The 20,270-nt window shown below is 45.9% G+C and overlaps 1 protein-coding gene across 2 annotated transcripts in view; it reads left to right on the top strand.

Moving 5' to 3' along the window:
* Positions 1–20,270, top strand: part of NDST1 (N-deacetylase and N-sulfotransferase 1) — an 88,136-nt gene that overhangs the window by 62,586 nt on the left and 5,280 nt on the right. For both annotated transcript variants that reach the window (XM_027545947.1, XM_027545948.1), the window contains exons 9-15: positions 621–803; positions 4,823–4,919; positions 6,311–6,434; positions 8,557–8,731; positions 13,604–13,774; positions 14,363–14,472; positions 15,839–15,941. In XM_027545947.1, coding sequence (XP_027401748.1) covers positions 621–803; positions 4,823–4,919; positions 6,311–6,434; positions 8,557–8,731; positions 13,604–13,774; positions 14,363–14,472; positions 15,839–15,941 — 963 coding nt within the window. The remainder of the gene's footprint in view (positions 1–620; positions 804–4,822; positions 4,920–6,310; positions 6,435–8,556; positions 8,732–13,603; positions 13,775–14,362; positions 14,473–15,838; positions 15,942–20,270) is intronic.

Raw genomic sequence — 20,270 nt, 5'->3', positions numbered from 1 at the left:
GTTGGCATTTTTGTTCATGTTCTTTTTCCAATCCTTGTGTGTATAAATATATAAATATTGCATATTAACATACATAATAAACTGAGTATGTTAAACTATATATCACTATCCATCTGTATACATTTATATATATGTACTGATATATATAGAGATTAAAAGGCACTCGCTATAGATGTAGAGTGCATTTTAAACTTTTCACCTCTTTTCCTAGGCCTCTCTTTCCTTATCTGTAAAATGGAAATAATCGTCCGTGCTTTGATAATGTTAGATAGATATCAAGTGGTGGTCTTATCAGCTTTGTGGGGTAACTGTGTATTCCTCATGGTTCATGTACCCCCTCACTTTCCTGCCAAAAAAGTACAAAAGAGCACCCACGTGTCTGCACAGGAGGTCTGCTTCCCTCTCGGGGCTGCTGTGCTTGGTGTCAGACTGGATTCTCCTGGTGCACATAGTCCAAGGTCACGTGGCAAGTTTACTGATGACCCTGGTGAACTGTGGACTGGTCATCGAGTGGCACCATAAGCTTAAGCAAGGCCAGCGGGTCAGAAGTGGGGGTGAAGGTAGTGAGGGAGGCTCAGAGGCTGACAGCCCGTGCCTCCCATCTTCCCTCCCTGGAGCAGATCAGCATCTTCATGACACACCTATCCAACTACGGGAATGACCGCCTGGGCCTGTACACCTTCAAGCACCTGGTGCGCTTCCTGCACTCCTGGACCAACCTCCGGCTGCAGACGCTGCCCCCGGTGCAGCTGGCCCAGAAGTACTTCCAGATCTTCTCCGAGGAGAAGGACCCGCTCTGGCAGGTGAGTGGGGCTGGTGGTCTGGATGCCTCGCTGCAGGGAGGGAAGGCCCACCACCCACAGGCCTGCACTCCAGGCACAGGCTCAGGGACTCAGTCCTCAGGCCCTCATACTCCGGTACACTTGCTCACCAGGTGTATGCTTGCTCACCAGGGGTACACTTGCTTACCGGGTGTACACTTGCTCACCGGCTGTACACTTGCTCACCAGGGGTACACTTGCTCACCGGGTGTACACTTGCTCACCAGGGGTACACTTGCTTACCAGGCGTACACGTGCTCACCGGGTGTACAATTGCTCACCGGGTGTACACTTGCTCACCCGGTGTACACTTGCTCACCAGGGGTACACTTGCTCACCGGGTGTACACTTGCTCACCGGGTATACACTTGCTCACCAGCGGGGGCACTGTCACTTGTTATTGTGCACGTGAGACCTCCCATGCAGAACCTATGTGAATGCACACTCACACACAGCCTGTGAAAAACAGCATCGTAGAACTTCTCAATCCAGCAGGCTCTGAGCCTGGGAAAGGGAAAGTTAGAGAGCTTAAGGGACAGTCCTTTGGGAAGTCTGCCCCAGTTGTTCAGTTGCTTAGTCGTGTCCAACTCTTTGCAACCCCATAGACTGTGGCATGCCAGGCTTCCCTGTCCTTCACTGTCTCCTGGAGTTTGCTCAAACTCATGTCCATTGAGTCCATGGATGATGCCTTTCAACCATCTCATCCTCTGTCACCCCCTTCTCCTCCTGCCCTCAATCTTTCCCACCATCAGGGTCTTCTCTGATGAATCTGCTCTTTGCATCAGGTGGCCAAAGTATTTGAACTTCAGCATCAGTCATTCCAATGAATATTCAGGGTGATTTCCTTTAGGATTGACTGGTTTGATCTCCTTGCAGTCCAAGGGACTCTGAAGAGTCTTTTCTAGCACCACAGTTCGAAAGCATCACTTCTTTGGCCCTCAGCCTTCTTTATGATCCAGCTGTCACATTCGTTCATGACTACTGGAAAAACCATAGCTTTGACTGTATGGACCTTTGTTGGCAAAGTGATGTCTCTGTCTTTTAACATACTGTTAGGTTGTCATGACTTCTCCCAAGGAGCAAGCGTCTTAATTTCATGGCTGCAGTCACCATCCACAGTGATTTTAGAGCCCAAGAAAATAAAGTCTGTTTTCCATTTTTTTCCCTATCTATTTGCCATGAAGTGATGGGACTGGATGTCTTGATCATAATTTTTTGAATGTTGAGTTTTAAGTCAGCTTTTTCACTCTCCTCTTTTACCTTCATCAAGAGGCTTTTTAGTGCCTCTTTGCTTTCTGCCATTAGGGTGGTGTCATCTGCATATCCCAGCAATCTTAATTCCAGCTTGTGCTTCATCCAGCCCAGCATTTTGCATGATATACTCTGCATGTAAGTTAAATAAGCAGGGTGACAATATACAGCCTTGACATAATCCTTTCCCAATTTTGGATCAGTCTGTTGTTTCATGTCCAGTTCTAACTGTTGCTTCTTGACCTGCATACAGGTTTCTCAGGAGGCAGGTTAGGTGGTCTGGTATTTCCATCTCTTTAAGCATTTTCCACAGTTTGTTGTGTTCCATACAGTCAAAGGCTTTAGTGTAGTCAGTAAAGCAGAAGTAGATGTTTTTCTGGTTTTTCCTTTTCTTTTTCTATGATCAACAAATGTTGGTAATATGATCTCTGGTTCCTCTCCTTTTCTAAATCCAGCTTGTACATCTGGAAGTTCTTCATTCACGTACTGTTGAAGCCTAGCTTGAAGGATTTTGAGCATTGCATTGCTAGCATTTGAAATGAATGCAATTGTGTGGGAGTTTGAACATTGTTTGGCATTGTGCTTCTTTGAGATTGGAATGGAAACCAACCTTTTCCAGTCCTGTGGCCCCTGCCGAGTTTTCCAAATTTGCTGGCATTTTGAGTGCAGGACTTTAACAGCATCATCTTTTAGGATTTGAAATAGCTCAGCTGGAATTCCAAGACCTCCACTAGCTTTGTTTATAGTAATGCTTCCTGAGGCCCACTTGACTTCACACTCCAGGATGTCTGGCTCTACATGAGTGATCACACCGTTGTGGTTATTGGGTCATTAAGATCTTATTTGTACAGTTCTGTGTATTCTTGCCACCTCTTCTTAATATCTTTTGCTTCTATTAGGTCCATACCATTTCTATCCCTTATTGTGTCCATCTTTGCATGAAATGTTCCCTTGATATCTCTAATTTTCTTGAAGAGATCTCTAGTCTTTCCCATTCTATTGTTTTCCTCTATTTCTTTGCATTGTTCACTTAAGGCTTTCTTATCACTCCTTTCTATTCTTTGAAACTCTGCATTCAGGTGGGTGTATCTTTCCTTTTCTCCTTTGCCTTTCCCTTCTCTTCTTTTCTCAGCTATTTATAAGGCATCCTCAGACAACCATTTTGCCTTTTTGCATTTCTTTTTTCTTGGGGATGGTTTTGATCACTCTCTCCTGTACCGTGTTACAAACCTCTATCCATAGTTCTTCAGGCACTCTGTCAGATCTAATCCCTTAAATCTATTTGTCACTTGCACTGTATAATCATAAGGGATTTGATTTAGGTTATATCTGAATGGCCTAGTGGTTTTCCCCACTTCTTCAACTTAAATCTGAATTTGGCAATAAGGAGTTCATGATCTGAGCCACAGTCAGCTCCTGGTCTTGTTTTTGCTGCCTGTATAGAGCATCTCCATCTTTGGCTGCAAAGAATATAATCAGTCTGATTTTGGTATTGACTTTCTGGTGATGTCCATGTGTAGAGTTGTCTCTTGTGTCGTTGGCAGAGGTTGTTGGCTATGACCAGTGTGTTGTCTTGGCAAAACTCTGTTAGCCTTTGCCCTGCTTCATTTTGTACTCCAAGGCCAAACTTGCCTGTTACTTAAGGTGTCTCTTGACTTCCTACGTTTACATTCCACTTCCCAGTGATGAAAAGGACATCTTTTTTTGGTGTTCTAAAAGATCTTGTAGGTCTTCATAGAACTGTTCAAGTTCATCTTCTTCAGCACTAGTGGTTGGGGCATAGGCTTGGATTACTGTGATGCTGAGTGGTTTGCCTTGGAAACGAACCGAGATCTTTCTGTTGTTTTTGAGACTGCACCTAAGTACAGCATTTTAGACTCTTTCTTTGACTATGAGGGCTACTCCATTTCTTCTAAGGGATTCTTGCCCACAGTAGTAGATATAATAGTCATCTGAATTAAATTCGCCCATTCCCATCACTTTAGTTCACTGACTAAGATGTTGATGTTCACTCTTGCCATATCCTGTTTGACCATGTGCAATTTACCTTGATTCATGGACCTAATGTTTCAGGTTCCTGTGCATTGTTGTTCTTTATTGCATCAGACTTTAATTTCACCACCAGACACTTCTGCAACTGAGCATCATCTCCACTTTGGCTGTCTGCCCCAGTGGGGATTGTCAAAAACTAGGAGCAGAAGCTTGAATTGATGGTCTCACAGTTCAGACCAGGAGTCTATAACCTAGCTTTTAAGTCAGTATGGCCTGTGGTCTGTTTTTGTAAATAAAGTTTTATTGGGACATGGCCATGCTCATTCTTGTACATACTGTCTGTGACTACTGTCAAGCTCCAATAGCAGAGTTGAGTGGTTGTGACAGACCGGATAGTACCCAAGCCTAAAATATTTAATAAACATTTCAAAACATTTACTATACTTGATAGAAAAAGTTTTCTGACCTCTTGCTGAACTTTTAAATTCAACAGTAGGAGCCTGTGAGTTCCTGTTATGTGCCAAGTGCTGGGGTGAGCATTTTTTAAGGCTTTGTCTGGGAGCAGGAGACTGACCAGAAATCGTTGCTGCCTACCAGTAGCTCAGTGTCCTGAGGGGGGGATGTGGCAAGGACATGTGCAGTTACACTTGTCACTCAGGGCTGTGAGAGCCACACATCCATGTGCAGCGGGAGTCTGGAATCCATTCACTGAGTCCATTCTTCCGCCCGCCCTGACGTCTCTTCCACTGTCATTTTAGGATCCCTGCGAAGACAAACGCCATAAGGACATCTGGTCCAAGGAGAAGACGTGTGACCGCTTCCCAAAGCTCCTCATCATCGGCCCCCAGAAAACAGGCAGGTCTCTCCACTCTTGACCAGCTTCCCCTACTGTCTTGACGGCTTCCCCTACTGTCCCAGCCACAGAATTCTGGAGACCATCATGCCCTGGTCCCACTCCCCAGTAATCTACACGCTGTTTCCCAGGAAGTGGGACCGAAGCTGGGGTGACCATGAGTTGCCCATCACTGTGGAGGTGGGAAGGGTAGAGGTTGGGCATTGAATTCTCCTGTTGTGAACCACAGCCTCAGGGAGCTCTCTTGGTGTCCTCTTGGGAGTTTCTGAGTCCAAGCAGAGAAGCCCAGATCAGATGCTCTGCAAGACTGAGCAGTGCCTGGCAAAACTGGGTCAGGGCAGAGAGGCTGTGACAAGTTAGTCATGTCTTCAGTGGTGACATGCACACCTTTGGTATGGATGGCTGTTCCCACGTTACAGACAAAACACTCGAGGCTCACAGAACTTGTCACTTTCTCTAACACATTTAGTTAGGAGATGGTATATCCAGGTCTGGAACTCTGGTCTCTGTGCGCCCAAAATATATACTGTGAACCACCGAACTCTGTAGTCTCTTCTCTTCTGAAACCTCTCATTAGAGCATGTTAATTGTAGATCCGTGTAGGAAAGGAAAGGGAGGGGGTCAGCCCTGTACTGTCAATTGGGGAGGGAGTGTGAGTGAAGGAAGGGTACTCAAAGAGGAGGCATCTGGGCCAGATTTCTTAGCCCTTCAAGAATTTCACACCAGCAGACTGGTGAGTCTGGAACTCCCTTGTCCTTGAGTTCCTCCCAAGTGCCAGAGAGGACCAAGGCCCAGGGCTTGAAGGGGCCAGCAGAAACCATCTTCTTCTGGGGTTTTGAGGGGACCGTAATCAAGTGGATGTGAATGCCACAGTACAGTGCTGAGAAGGATTCTGAGGCCAAGTCTTTGTGATGAAGAGTGCTGTGATAGGCTTGTGATGTCTGCAGTGGTGATGAAGAGTGCTGTGGTGGGCTAGTGATGTCTGCAGTGGTCTGAGGCCAAGTCTTCGTGATGAAGAGTGCTGTGGTGGGCTAGTGATGTCTGCAGTGGTCTGAGGCCAAGTCTTCGTGATGAAGAGTGCTGTGGTGGGCTAGTGATGTCTGCAGTGGTCTGAGGCCAAGTCTTCGTGATGAAGAGTGCTGTGGTGGGCTAGTGATGTCTGCAGTGGATTCAAGAGTTGGGGCGCCCACCTGCAAGCTCTGTATTTGCCTGTCCTGAGTTTATTATGTTTCCCTCATGGTAGATATGAGGAAGCTAAACCCAGAGAAGAGAAGGGACTTTTCCAGTGTCTCCCAGTGAGTAACGGAGAGCCAGGACCAGAACTCAGGATTTTAGACTCTGTCTTTTCGCTGGGGGCCTGGGCCCAGGTCTCACCCGCCTTCCTTCCCTGCAGGCACCACTGCCCTCTATCTGTTCCTGGGCATGCACCCCGACCTCAGCAGCAACTACCCCAGCTCTGAGACCTTTGAGGAGATCCAGTTTTTTAACGGCCACAACTATCACAAAGGCATCGACTGGTGAGTGGGTCTTTCTGTCAGCAGTGGGACAGGACGGCCGCCATGGAGGCTGCCAAGGAGGAGGTCTGCTGAGGCCACAGCAGGAAGCAGCTGGCGCTTGCTCACACGCAGCCAGTTCCTGTAAACAGGGACAAAGTCCAGTGACCCTTGAGTCATGATGTTGGAGCCTGCACACAGATGGGACACTTGATGAGGAAGCCCTTTGCCCCTTTATATTATTGCCTGGACTCAGGGAATACTAGACGTTAGAGTCCATCCCCTTCCTTGCCTTCACGAGTCCAAGAAGAGAAGAGGGACACGACTGAGGCCCTGAGAGCTGAGGACAGAGCAGGGGTTAAAATCCAGGTGTTCTGACCAGAAAGCTGGCCCTTTCCACTGTGTGTGAGCAGGAGGCGTTCTTGTGAGCCCTTCAGAGGTGGCTCGTTAAGTCTTCAGGGAGTCTCCTGGGAACGTGGCTGGAGTTGCAGATTCCTACCAGAAGCTGTCCCCAGAGGCTACCCCAGGGTGTGGGTGCTAGGGGGATGCTTTCACACCGTGTTTCTTATGTTTACCTCTCTCTTATTTGTCTTTTCTAACCTTATACATGTATTACTCTTGTTTATTATTTTTATGTCTGTGGTTTACCTGAGTAGAGACCTCATGGGCGTTATTCTGTTTGTTTTCTGGTACTTCTCTGTGTATTTCCATCAGCTTATTTCTATTTCTATCCTTCAGTCTTCTGTCAGGCAATCTAGCTGTCTTTTTCTCTCTCCGATATTGCCACAATCTCTTATCTAAAATCCACTGTAACCAGATGCATGATTGGAAGTCACCTCTCTCTGGATTTAGAGAAACATAAAGCACCTTCACCAAGGTCTGGGGCAGCACCCATTAGCAAGTCTATTAATATATCTGTAGCAAAGTATGTGAACATTTATGCCAAGTAAGATTCTTAAGTCAGGGTTTGCTGCCAGATGGCTTTGCTACAAGCTTAGCAAAAAAGCTTCTTTCTCAGAGCTTTCTCCCTTTAGGTACAACCAACAATGAATTGTGAACATAAAGGTGCTGTTTTGTAAAGAAATTTTGGAAATGTGAGAGAACTAACAGTTTCTCAGTTCCACTCCAAATATTTTGTTTGTAGGGGTACAGAAATCCCCTAGGCCCCCAGGTAACTCTGAATTCTGATAAATGGGTCCCTGGGACCACCCAGGAGAAACCTCACCTCACAGGGTGGAGTAGGGCTCCTATGCCCTTAACTAAGACGGGCTCTGTGGGCTTTGATTCCCAGAAAGTTCTGAAGCTGTAGCTCCGTCTTGCATGAGTAGGTGCCCCTGGGAGGGTCTGGAGTGTTTGTTTTCTGCTGCTGCTGCTACAGCTGCTAAGTCGCTTCAGTCGTGTCCAACTCTTAGTGACCTCATGGACTGCAGCCTACCAGGCTCCTCTGTCCATGGGATTTTCTAGTCAAGAGTACTGGACTGTTTTCTGAGGGGCCCTCAACCTAGAGGTGATCTCAGAGGACTGGTGTGGACAGTCACTCTGGGCGGGATGTGGGAGGTTCATCTGGGAAGCTGTGAGGTTCACCCATATGAGGCAGGCGGAGTCGGGGGTGCACAGATGGTAGGCAGTCAGTCGCCTCCCCTCCTTGTCTGCTGGTCTACAGTAACAGCTTAGAAAGTACTATCAGGTCAGGAAGGAAACCCTGCAGCCTGGAGGCAGCAGAGGGCGTTCTTCCCCTCAGTGCTGGGGTTCCCGGGTCAGAAGCGTCCCCGCTCGCCCCCTAGTGGCAGTAAGGGTTAGGGCCCTGTCAGTTTCACTCTGGGAGCATCCCATTTAAGAGAAGACACAACCCCTTCCCATGCGTACACACCTGCCCCCCACCCCCCACCCCCGCCCCACCCGCCACATACATCTTCAGATCCTCTTGATCCCAAGTCTCCCCGAAAAAGGAGCTGATTCATAAGATGGAGTCTGCCAAGTGGCCACTCTGTCTCGGATCCTGGCAAGTAAGTCCTTGTCAGACTGAGAGCAGTGTGCCTGCTTGCTTTCTCACGTTCCACGCCCAGTGAGCCCGGCCCTCCTGGCTGCGTTCCTCAGGCCCCTCCTGAATCTTGCCTGTGAGCCCTCTTCTGTGGGCTTCCTGCAGGTACATGGAATTCTTCCCTATCCCCTCCAACACCACCTCCGACTTCTACTTTGAGAAAAGCGCCAACTACTTTGATTCGGAAGTGGCTCCCCGGCGGGCAGCTGCCCTGTTACCCAAGGCCAAGGTCCTGACCATCCTCATCAACCCAGCGGACCGAGCCTACTCCTGGTACCAGGTGAGCTGGGTGGGGCCCTGGGCAGTGGCACAGGCTGTGTCTACCACTCAGCCACTAATAAACATCAGCAAACATTTATCCTGTGTCATCTTTGCGCTCGCCCTCAGCTGGGCTCCTGCAGTGCACTGGTGGGTAAGAACAGGGTCCCCTCCACTGTGCGTCCAGCCCAGAGGAGCAACCGGGCAGAAATCCACGCTGAGTCCCAGCCAGGTTACCTGCTCCCCCTCCCAGCTTCATCTGGGGACCTGTTCTGACTCTGATTCTCCAAGTAGAGGTGGAGGCTGGTTTTGTCTTGCTGAAGCCAGGATTTGGTGAATAGTGATCTGGGCTTCATGCTATCTGTGGCCTCCTCACTGGGCTCTGGGTGGGGGTGGGAATTCAGAGAAGGACAGAACACAGGACCTGCCATCCCTAGTGGAGGATGCAAACGCCTGATCAGGTAAGGAAGTTACCTGGACTGTGGTTTGTGTGAGGGAACGCAACTTCTAGTTTCTACTTGACTGTGAAAGAACTAGAATTTTCTTTAATATCAATGACCTGACTTAATTTTTTCTGAGCACCTTTCCACTGGGCTTATAGGAAAGCTTAGGCTTAGGTCTTTTGGGGGGTTTCCTCCCCTACCTTCCAGTCTTGCTGGAATTATGCTTATGCCAGGGTGGGGGGCTTCCTGCTGTAGAGCTGGTCCTACTGTAGGCCTGGCCACACTCTGAGCTTCCTTTCTGGGGCTTCGTTGTGACCACAGGCTGGTAGAAGTCCGGGTGCAGATCCCCCCACAGACCTCTCCCCCTCCTCTCCCTCCCAAGCCTGGTTACCCTCCTCATCTGGTATGCAACCCCACTCTTCCTCTCTTCTCTAGGACTTTCTGTCTATACCCCAATATTCTCCTTTCCTCTGGGCTTTGATCCTGGGGGAACGGAAGCCATTTCTCTTGCATGCCCTGCCGCCCCCTACCCTGTGCCCCAGCAGAGACTGACCATCTGTATTTATGGGGGGAGGAAGGAGGAAGGAGAGGGAGGCAGAGGGAAAGCAGCCCTGGGTGGAGGCGTCCGGGTTCTGTCCTAATGCACCTCCTCCTCCAGAGGGCGGAGATGTCTCCTCTCACAGACAGAAGACCAAGGTTCATCAAGCCGGGTGACTAGCTCAAGTTCATGTGCTGGCGTTTTGAACCCAGCTCCTCCAGGTCTAAGCCCCTGTTCTTTCTTCTGTCTGTGGCTGAGGCGGGATAAGGAGAAGGGGAGCTGATTCCTCCCAGGATGGTCCAGGGAGGGGCTGGAAGGAAGGGAAGGGTGATGGCCTGCCTCAGAGGGGAGATCAGGAGGAGGGGGGCTGTCCCCCCCACCCCTGGCCCAGGCTGTGTGTGATGCTCAGTGAGGGTGTGGGGGCTCCTGAGGGTCATCCCTGGTGAGCAGGCTCGTGATCTCTGGACTTTGGCTCTCTGCAGATGCTGACTGCCCGGGGCGTTATTTCAGGTGCTTCAAACCTGGTGTTTTCCCCTTTCCAGTTCTTCCCCAGTCCTTCTGTTTCAGTCTGCTTGGGCTGCCACAGCAAATATTATAGATTGGATGGCTTAAACAGCAGCATTTTTTTCTCACAGTCCTGGAGCCTAGAAATCTTAAGTCCAAGACTGAGATACCAGTCGATCTGGTTCCTGGTGAGAGCTCCCTTCCTGGCTTTTAGACAGCCACTGTCTCACTGTACCCTCATGGCAAACCACCTCTGTGGTGTCTCTTCTTACCAGGACACCAATCCTATCACAGGGGCTCCACCCGCCTGACTGCATCAAGGCTTAGAGCAGATATTTGTAAATGCCTGGTGTGCGAACATATAGCTTTATTTTTATTGTGAATGATTTTACTTATTTTTATGAGTAATTACCTTTATTATCTTTATATATGACAGCTGATTCTAGTTTTCTGTCTGTGAAGGCAGTATTAAGTTTAATTTTGAAATACATTTACGTGAATAAGATGTGTCCACATAAAGAAAATTCTGTTGATTTGGCATGCACAGATGGACATGGCAGAGACCACAGAGATGGTGCAGAGTGACCAGCATTTGGAAGCCCTGACCTAGTCTGACTCCCATCTTGCAAAGACGGGGAAACTAGGGCTCCAGGGGCTGTGACTTCCCTGAGGTCAAAGGGTAATGACAGGTAGAGCCAGATCTTGAGCCCAGGCCTCCTGGTTCCAGCTCGGTGTCTTCTGGCCACCTCCTAGTTCAGATCAGATCAGATCGGTCGCTCAGTCGTGTCCAACTCTTTGCGACCCCATGAATCGCAGCACGCCAGGCCTCCCTGTCCATCACCAACTCCTGGAGTTCACTGAGACTCACGTCCATCGAGTCAGTGATGCCATCCAGCCATCTCGTCCTCTGTTGTCTCCTTCTCCTCTTGCCCCCAATCCCTCCCAGCATCAGTCTTTTCCAATGAGGCAACTCTTCTCATGAGGTGGCCAAAATACTGGAGTTTCAGCTTTAGTATCATTCCTTCCAAAGAAATCCCAGGGCTGATCTCCTTCAGAATGGACTGGTTGGATCTCCTTGCAGTCCAAGGGACTCTCAAGAGTCTTCTTCAACACCACAGTTCAAAAGCATCAATTCTTTGGTGCTCAGCCTTCTTCACAGACCAACTCTCACATCCATACATGACAACAGGAAAAACCATAGCCTTGACTAGACGAACCTTTGTTGGCAAAGTAATGTCTCTGCTTTTGAATATGCTATCTAGGTTGGTCATAACTTTCCTTCCAAGGAGTAAGCATCTTTTAATTTCATGGCTGCAGTCACCATCTGCAGTGATTTTGGAGCCCAGAAAAATAAAGTCTGATACTGTTTCCACTGTTTGCCCATCTATTTCCCATGAAGTGATGGGACCGGATGCCATGATCTTCGTTTTCTGAATGTTGAGCTTTAAGCCAACTTTTTCACTCTCCTCTTTCACTTTCATCAAGAGGCTTTTTAGTTCCTCTTCACTTTCTGCCATAAGGGTGGTGTCATCTGCATATCTGAGGTTATTGATATTTCTCCCGGCAATCTTGATTCCAGCTTGTGTTTCTTCCAGCCCAGCGTTTCTCATGATGTACTCTGCATATAAGTTAAATAAGTGGGGTGACAATATACAGCCTTGATGTACTCCTTTTCCTATTTGGAACCAGTCTGTTGTTCCATGTCCAGTTCTAACTGTTGCTTCCTGACCTGCATACAAATTTCTCAAGAGTCAGATCAGGTGGTCTGGTATTCCCATCTCGTTCAGAATTTTCCACAGTTTATTGTGATCCACACAGTCAAAGGCTTTGGCATAGTGAATAAAGCAGAAATAGATGTTTTTCTGGAACTCTCTTGCTTTTTCCATGATGCAGCGGATGTTGGCAATTTGATCGCTGGTTTCTCTGCCTTTTCTAAAACCAGCTCGAACATCAGGAAGTTCACAATTCACATATTGCTGAAGCCTGGCTTGGAGAATTTTGAGCATTACTTTACTAGCGTGTGCTGCTGCTGCTGCTAAGTTGCTTGTCATGTCTGACTCTGTGCGACCCCATAGACGGCAGCCCACCAGGCTCCCCTGTCCCTGGGATTCTCCAGGCAAGAACACTGGAGTGGGTTGCCATTTCCTTGTAGTGCAATTGTGTGGTAGTTTGAGCATTCTTTGGCATTGCCTTTCTTTGGGATTGGAATGAAAACTGACCTTTTCCAGTCCTGTGGCCACTGCTGAGTTTTCCAAATTTGCTGGCATATTGAGTGCAGCACTTTCACAGCATCATCTTTCAGGATTTGGAATAGCTCAACTGGAATTCCATCACCTCCATTAGCTTTGTTCGTAGTGATGCTTTCTAAGGTCCCCTTGACTTCACATTCCAGGATGTCTGGCTCTAGGTCAGTGATCACACCATCATGATTATCTGGGTCGTGAAGCTCTTTTTTGTACAGTTCTTCTGTGTATTCTTGCCACCTCTTCTTAATATCTTCTGCTTCTGTTAGGTCCATACCATTTATGTCCTTTATCAAGCCCATCTTTGCATGAAATGTTCCTTTGGTATCTCTGATTTTCTTGAAGAGATCTCTAGTCTTTCCCATTCTGTTGTTTTCCTCTATTTCTTTGCATTGATCGCTGAAGAAGGCTTTCTTATCTCTTCTTGCTATTCTTTGGAACTCTGCATTCAGATGTTTATATCTTTCCTTTTCTCCTTTGCTTCTCGCTTCTCTTCTTTTCACAGCTATTTGTAAGGCCTCCCCAGACAGCCATTTTGCTTTTTTGCATTTCTTTTCCATGGGGATGGTCTTGATCCCTGTCTCCTGTACAGTGTCACGAACCTCATTCCGTAGTTCATCAGGCACTTTATCTATCAGATCTAGGCCCTTAAATCTATTTCTCACTTCCACTGTATAATCATAAGGGATTTGATTTAGGTCATACCTGAATGGTCTAGTGGTTTTCCCTACTTTCTTCAATTTAAGTCTGAATTTGGCAATAAGGAGTTCATGGTCTGAGCCACAGTCAGCTCATGGTCTTGTTTTAGCTGACTGTATAGAGCTTCTCCATCCTTGGCTGCAAAGAATATAATCAATCTGATTTCGGTGTTGACCATCTGGTGATGTCCATGTATAGAGTCTTCTCTTGTGTGTTTGGAAGAGGTGGTTTGCTATGACCAGTGCATTTTCTTGGCAAAACTCTATTAGTCTTCGCCCTGCTTCATTCCATATTCCAAGGCCAAATTTGCCTGTTACTCCAGGTGTTTCTTGACGTCCTACTTTTGCATTCCAGTCCCCTCTAATGAAAAGTAGGAAGTCCAGAAACCTCCTAGTTACTGCCCCACAAAAGCCTGTCCCTTTGGTGCCTCTGTGTGACACACTGACCCTGTCTCGGCTTGTCTGCAGCACCAGCGAGCCCACGATGACCCGGTAGCCCTGAAGTACACGTTCCATGAGGTGATCACTGCTGGGCCCGATGCATCCTTGAAACTGCGCACCCTCCAGAACCGCTGCCTGGTGCCTGGCTGGTACGCCACCCACATCGAGCGCTGGCTCAGCGCCTTTCACACCAACCAGGTAGGCCTATCCCTGACCCTCGGAAGGGCAGCCATAGCACTGACTTGGGGCAGTTAGCTGAGGACCTCAAGATCTCTTTTACCAGTGACAGGGCCAGAAATGTGGTTGTTGGACAGTTAGGTCTTTCCCAAGCCCTTGTCCCATCACAGCAGGCTCTGTAACCTTAAGGGGACCCAGAAAGCCCTGGGATAGGCCCTGGGAGGGAGGGAGAGCCCAGTTGGAGAGGTAAACGGCCAGGTTGCTAAGGCATTTTAGGAAACCCTTGGAGGGTTTAGGCAGGAGAGTGATATGTAGTGCAGAAACTTGGAGAGAGGCGGGGGGTGTCATAGGGGCAGGAGGGAAGGCAGAGTCTTGGTGATGGATTAAATGCTGGGAGAGGACGCATCAGTCAGAAGAAGCTGGCAGAAGGCAGGGAGAAAGACTGCCCAGCACTGAGGCACAGGGACTCCTCCTGTCCAAGGAGGAGGAGGAAGCACTCTACAGAGCGTAGGGGCCCCAGCCATAACCATGGCTGCTGAAGACTGGGGGCCTGCTGGCCCCTGGAGTGAAAACGGATTCAGATCACACTCTCCTTTTTCTTTTTTCCAGATTCTAGTCTTGGATGGCAAACTGCTGCGAACAGAACCTGCCAAAGTGATGGACACAGTGCAAAAGTTCCTTGGGGTGACAAACACCATTGACTACCACAAAACGTTGGCGTGAGTGTTATCTTGGCCTTTCAGCAGGGGGATGTCCTAAACAGGCACATGGGCCCAAAAGCCAGAGGCTGGAATGATTAGGAGAGAGACACAGATTAGAGTCAGCAAGTATGAGGAAGTATGCGTGGCCTTGAAGGCAGTTTAGCAGAAAAGTTAATATGACTTGAGTCATATAAACAAAGGTATTGACTCAAGAAAAAGGGAGGTGATGACTCTGTTCTCTTCTGGTAGTCCTTCCCCTAGGGTGTTCTTTTCAATCTGGACTGAACATTTTCAGAGTGTTTAAGTTAGACCAGCAATGAGCAACTCTAATACCCTTAAGGGTTTCTCAGCATTAGTTTATGACTTAAATATAATTTAAGGGAAAAGATACTATAAATATTGTCAACAGTTAATAATTTTCATCACTTAAAACCCCATCCAAGGACACTGAGGATGCCCTCCCAAGATGAATAAGTGCCCGCCTGTGTTGAGGGACTCAGGGCTGAGGAGAGGCTGTCTTCGAGGGTGAATCACAGGTGATGCACACAGCTGGATGAGGCAGTCTCAGGAGGAGAATAAAGTCTCCTTCCCCAGCTACCTTCTTCGGAAAGCCCTGCAGCAAGAATATCCCCATCTCCCTACTTTGGAGGATGAAGGTAGAAAAGGAAAGTCAGTCCTCTGCTCTGAGGGTAGAGAGGAGCAGCAGCTAAGGGCATAGCTGTGGCAGCAGAGATGCCTGGGTGAGGATTCTGGACCCATTACTTCTTTAACTGTGGGACTTTGAACTTGTGTCTTAGTTCCTTCAAGCCTCACTTTCCTCCTCTATAGGTTGGGGGTACAGATAATAATAATTCCTACCTCCCGAGGGTCACTATCTTGTGGAGCTCTTGGCTCAGTGCCCAGCATGTACTAATCTCAGTAAATGACAGCTGCCCTCAGCATCACCATGCCTACCCTGTGACCCATTCAGAAACCCCCATCTCGCTTTCCTGCCAGAAGGAAACTGTTCTCCTGCTGTTCTCATGCCCAAGAATCTCCAGATAGTTGCTGATCTGGGACTGAATTCTGATGTCATTATGCCTCCCCTCCCGGTAACAGCACCTTCTCTCCCCAAAATACCCTGGAAAGCCCAGCATGACTTCAGATTCTGAAGGCAGCCTTGCTTTGTCAGTTCTGGAGTTTACTAAACAACAGCAACTTTACAGTGATACACATGCTTAAACACAATTATAGATAGAGCATTTCTTGATAAAGATTGAATTTATTAAAAAGCAAAAGAACCCCTACTAAACGTTCTTCTCCTACTGGGTCTGGCCCCTGAGTTGGAGAGTGCCAGGAGGGTTTCCAGGCTGAGGAACGATGAAGCCTTTCCCCACCCCCACAGGTTTGATCCAAAGAAAGGATTCTGGTGCCAGCTGCTCGAAGGAGGAAAAACCAAGTGTCTAGGCAAGAGCAAGGGCCGGAAGTACCCGGAGATGGACTTGGATGTAAGTAGCAGACATGCCGCCTGTGGCAGGGGAATAAATGATGGGGGTCCCGTACTGGAGAGAAGCTTCTCTTTACCTGACACCCAGTGCTCAATGCATTGCCTTGACATTTCTTGGATAGCATTCTTAGGAGGAAACATGGGCTAGGATTTAGCGACTCAGAGTTGATTTAGTCAGAGTATTTCCTTTCGCAAGGGCTGAATGCTATGGGGCTTTGAGAATGAATCAGACATGTTCTTTGCCTTCAGGGAGCTCCTAGTCTAGGAGGAAAGTGAGTCACACATGCAAATAAGTAGAATACAAGGCAAAAAGTGCTTTGTGTAATTAGGTATGCATGTGTGTGATGGCACTTCAGAACAAGGACGTGCCATGTGAAGCTGGACGGGTAAAGGCTTCTCACATGAGGTGGGGGCTGACTCTGGAGTTGGGCCTGGAAGGATGGAGTAGCATTTGGACCTATGGCATGGATGGATGAGGCATTCTTGTAGGAGAGGACATCCTTTATGGTATAAATGAATGGTAAAACATACATAACTGTGACTGTGGTTATGTTTCCGAGTTTTTTCATTACCCCTTGCTCATTTTTTAAAAATCCAAGTGTAGTTGATTTACAATATTGTATGTTTCAGGTACACAGCAAAGTGATTCAGTGTTTATATATATACATATATATATATAAATTTTTCAGATTATTTTCCCTTGTAGGTTATTATAAGATATTGAATATTGTTCCCTATGTTATGCAGTAAATCCTTGTTACTTATCTATTATATATAGCATTGTGTATCTGTTAATCCCATACTCCTAATTTGCCCCACCCCACTCCCTTTCCCTTTGGTAACAAATAAGTTTGTTTTTTGAGTCTGTTTCTGTTCTGTAAATAGACTTGCTTTTTAGATACCACATATGAAGTGATATCATACGGTATTTGTCTTTTTCTGTCTGACCTCACTTAGTGTGATATCCTGTAGGTCCATCCACATTGCTGCAAAGGGCAAGAGCGCGTTCTTTTTAATTTTCTAGTGTGTATATACACGTGCGGCATCTTATCCATTCATCTGTTGATAGTCACATGGGTTGCTTCCACATCTTGGCTATTGTAAACAGTACTGCTGTGAACATGGGGTGCACACATCTTTCCATTGCACGTATGTGAAAAGATACACGCACCCCAAGGAGTTGCTTTCTTTCTGGATGTATGGCTAGGCATTGGATTGCTGGATCATATTCTAGATCTAGTGTTAGTTTTTGTTTTTAATCGGAGGAAAATTGCTTTATGGAGTCGTGTTGGTGTCTGTCATATATCAACATGAATCAGCCATAGGTATACATATGTCCCTGCCGTCTTGAACCTGCCTCCCACTCCTCACCACATCCTGCCCCTCTCGGTTGTCACAGAGCACCACACTGGGGTCCTGTGTTACTCAGCAGCTTCCCACTAGCTATCTGTTTAACATATGGTAATATATATGTGTTAATGCTACTCTGTCCCACCCTCTTCTTCCTCCACTGTGACCACAAGTTTGATCTCTATGACTGTGTCTCTATCCCTGCCCTGCTAATATGTTCATCAGTACCATCCTTCTGGATTCCAGATATATATATATATATGATATTTGTTTTTCTCTGACTTCACTCTGTATAACAGGCTCTGAGTTCATCCACCTCACTAGAACTGACTCAGATGCATTCCTTTTTATGGCTAATATTCCATTATATATATGGACCACAACTTCTTTATCCATTCAACTGTCAATGGAGATCTAAGTTGCTTCCATATCCTACCTATTATAAATAATGCTGCAATGACTAGTTTTTTAAAAGGAACCTCTCTATTGTTCTCCATAGTGGTTGTGCCAATTTTTACATCCCCACCAACAGTATAGGAGGGATCCCTTTTCTCCACATTCTCTCCAGCGTTTATTTTGTGTAGGCCTTTGATGTTGTCTGTTCTCATCCTTGTGGAGTGATCTCATTGTAGTTTTGATTTCCATTTCTCTAATACTTAGCCATGTTGACTGTCTCTTCATGTGCCTGTTGATCATCTGTATGTTCTCTTCAGAGAACTGTCTGTTTAGGTCTGCTCTTTCAACTGAGTTGTTTTTTTTTGATACTGAGTTACATGAACTATTTGTATATTTTGGAAATTAACTCCTTGGTTGCATCGTTTGTACATATTTTCTCTTTTCAGTTTGTCAGTGGTTTTCTTTGCAGTGGCTTTTAAGTTTAGTTTGGTTCCATTTCTTTATTTTTGCTTTTATTTTTTTTGCCTTGGGAGACTGACCTAAGGAAACATTGCTATGATTTATGCCAGAATGTTTTGCCTGTGTTACTCTTCTAGGAGTTTTGTGGTATCATGCCTTACGTTTAGGTCTTTATATCATTTTGAGTTTATTTTCATATATGGTGTTAGGGGGTGTTCTAATATGTTTCCTTTTTTTCTAAATTTTTATTTCATATTGGAGTATAGTTGATAAACAATGTTGTGTTAGTTTTAGGTACACAGTAAAGTGACTCATTGGTACATATGGATACACCTGTTCTTTCTCATCCCATTTAGGTTATTACAAAATATTAAGCATAGTTCCCTGTGCTATACAGTAAGTCTTGTTGGTTGTCTATTGAAAATATAGCAGTGTATATATATCAATCCCAAACTCCCAGTTTATTCTCCTCCTCCTTTAGTAACCGTAAGCTTGTTTTCAAAATCTTTGAGTCTGTTTCTATTTTGTAAATAAGTTCATAAATGCTGCAGTGTCCCCTGGGGTGCATTTTTTTTCCTTCTCATTATGGTTTCCTCTGGTATATGCCTAGGACTGGGATTCCTGGATCACATGGTAGGTCTATTTTTAGTTCTCTAAGGCATTTCCATACTGTTTTCCACAGCGGTTGCACCAGTTCACCTCCCATCTACAGTGTAGGAGGGTTTCCTTTTCTCCACATCTGCTCCAGTATTGTAGACTTTTTGATGATGGCCATTCTGACTGGCATGAGGTGATACCCCACTGTAGTTTCGATTTGCTTTTCTCCAATAATCAGTGATATGGAATATCTTTTCATGTGCTCTATAAGCCATCTTTGCTTATGTCTTCCACCCATGTTTTGACTGGATTGTTTGCTTTTTGATATTGAGCTACATGCGCTGTCTGTATATTTTGGAGATTAATCCCTTGTCATTGCTTCATTTGCAAAGATTTTCTCCCATTCTGAGGGTTGTCTTTTCATTTTGTTTATGGTCCTGTTTATTTTTGTTGTTATTTTCCTTACTCTAGGAGGTAGATCAAACAAGATCTTGCTGTGATTTATGTCAAAGAATGTTCTGCCCATGTTTTCCTCTTAAGAGTTTTATAGTATCTGGCCTTACATCTAGGTATTTTATTCTTTTCAATGCATTGGTAAATAGGATTGTTTCTTAAATTTATCTCTGATATTTTGTTGTTAGTGTATAGAAATGCAGTAGATGTCTGTGTATTAATTTTGTATCCTGCAACTTTACCGAATTCACTGACGAGCTCTAGTAGCTTTCTGGTAACACCTGTAGGATTTTCTTTGTATAGTGCGTCATCTGCAAACAGTGATGGTTTTACTTCTTTTCCAATTTGGATTCCTTTTCTTTCTTTTTTTTCCCCCTCTGATTGCCATGGCTAGGACTCCCAAAGCTATGTTGAATAAAAGTGACGAGAGTGGACATCCTTGTCTTGTTCCTGATTTTAGAGGAAATACTTTCAGCTTTTCACCATTGAGAATGATGTTAGCTGTAGGTTTGTCATTTATGGCTTTTGTTTTGTTGAGGTAGGTTTTCTCTATGCCCACTTTCTGGACAGATTTTAATCATAAATTGGTGTTGAGTTTTGTCAAAAGCTTTTTCTGCATCAATTGATGATCATATGGTTTTTATTCTTCAATTTGTTGATGGGGTGTATCACACTAATTGACTTGAAGATACTGAAAAATCCTTGTATCCCTGAAATAAATCCCACTTGATCATGGTGTATAATCCTTTTACTATATTGTTGGATTAGAATTGCTAGTATTTTGTTGAGGATAAAGATCAGAGCAGAAATAAATGTAATAGTGATGAAGAAAACAGTAGAAAAGATCAATGAAACTAAAAGCTGGGTCTTTGAAAAGATAAAGTTGATAAACCATTAGCCATGCTCATCAAGATAAAAAGGGGAAAAGGTGTAAATAAATAAAATTAGAAAGGAAAAAGGAAAAGCTACAACTGACACCACAGAAATTCAGAGGACCATTGGAAACTACTCTCAGCACTTACCTAAATACCAGCAAAATAGACAACCTAGACGAAATGGATAAATTCTTAGCAAG

This window comes from Bos indicus x Bos taurus, chromosome 7 (assembly GCF_003369695.1).
Source record: "Bos indicus x Bos taurus breed Angus x Brahman F1 hybrid chromosome 7, Bos_hybrid_MaternalHap_v2.0, whole genome shotgun sequence".
Lineage (NCBI taxonomy): Eukaryota > Metazoa > Chordata > Mammalia > Artiodactyla > Bovidae > Bos > Bos indicus x Bos taurus.
This window is presented reverse-complemented; position numbering and strand designations above follow the sequence as displayed.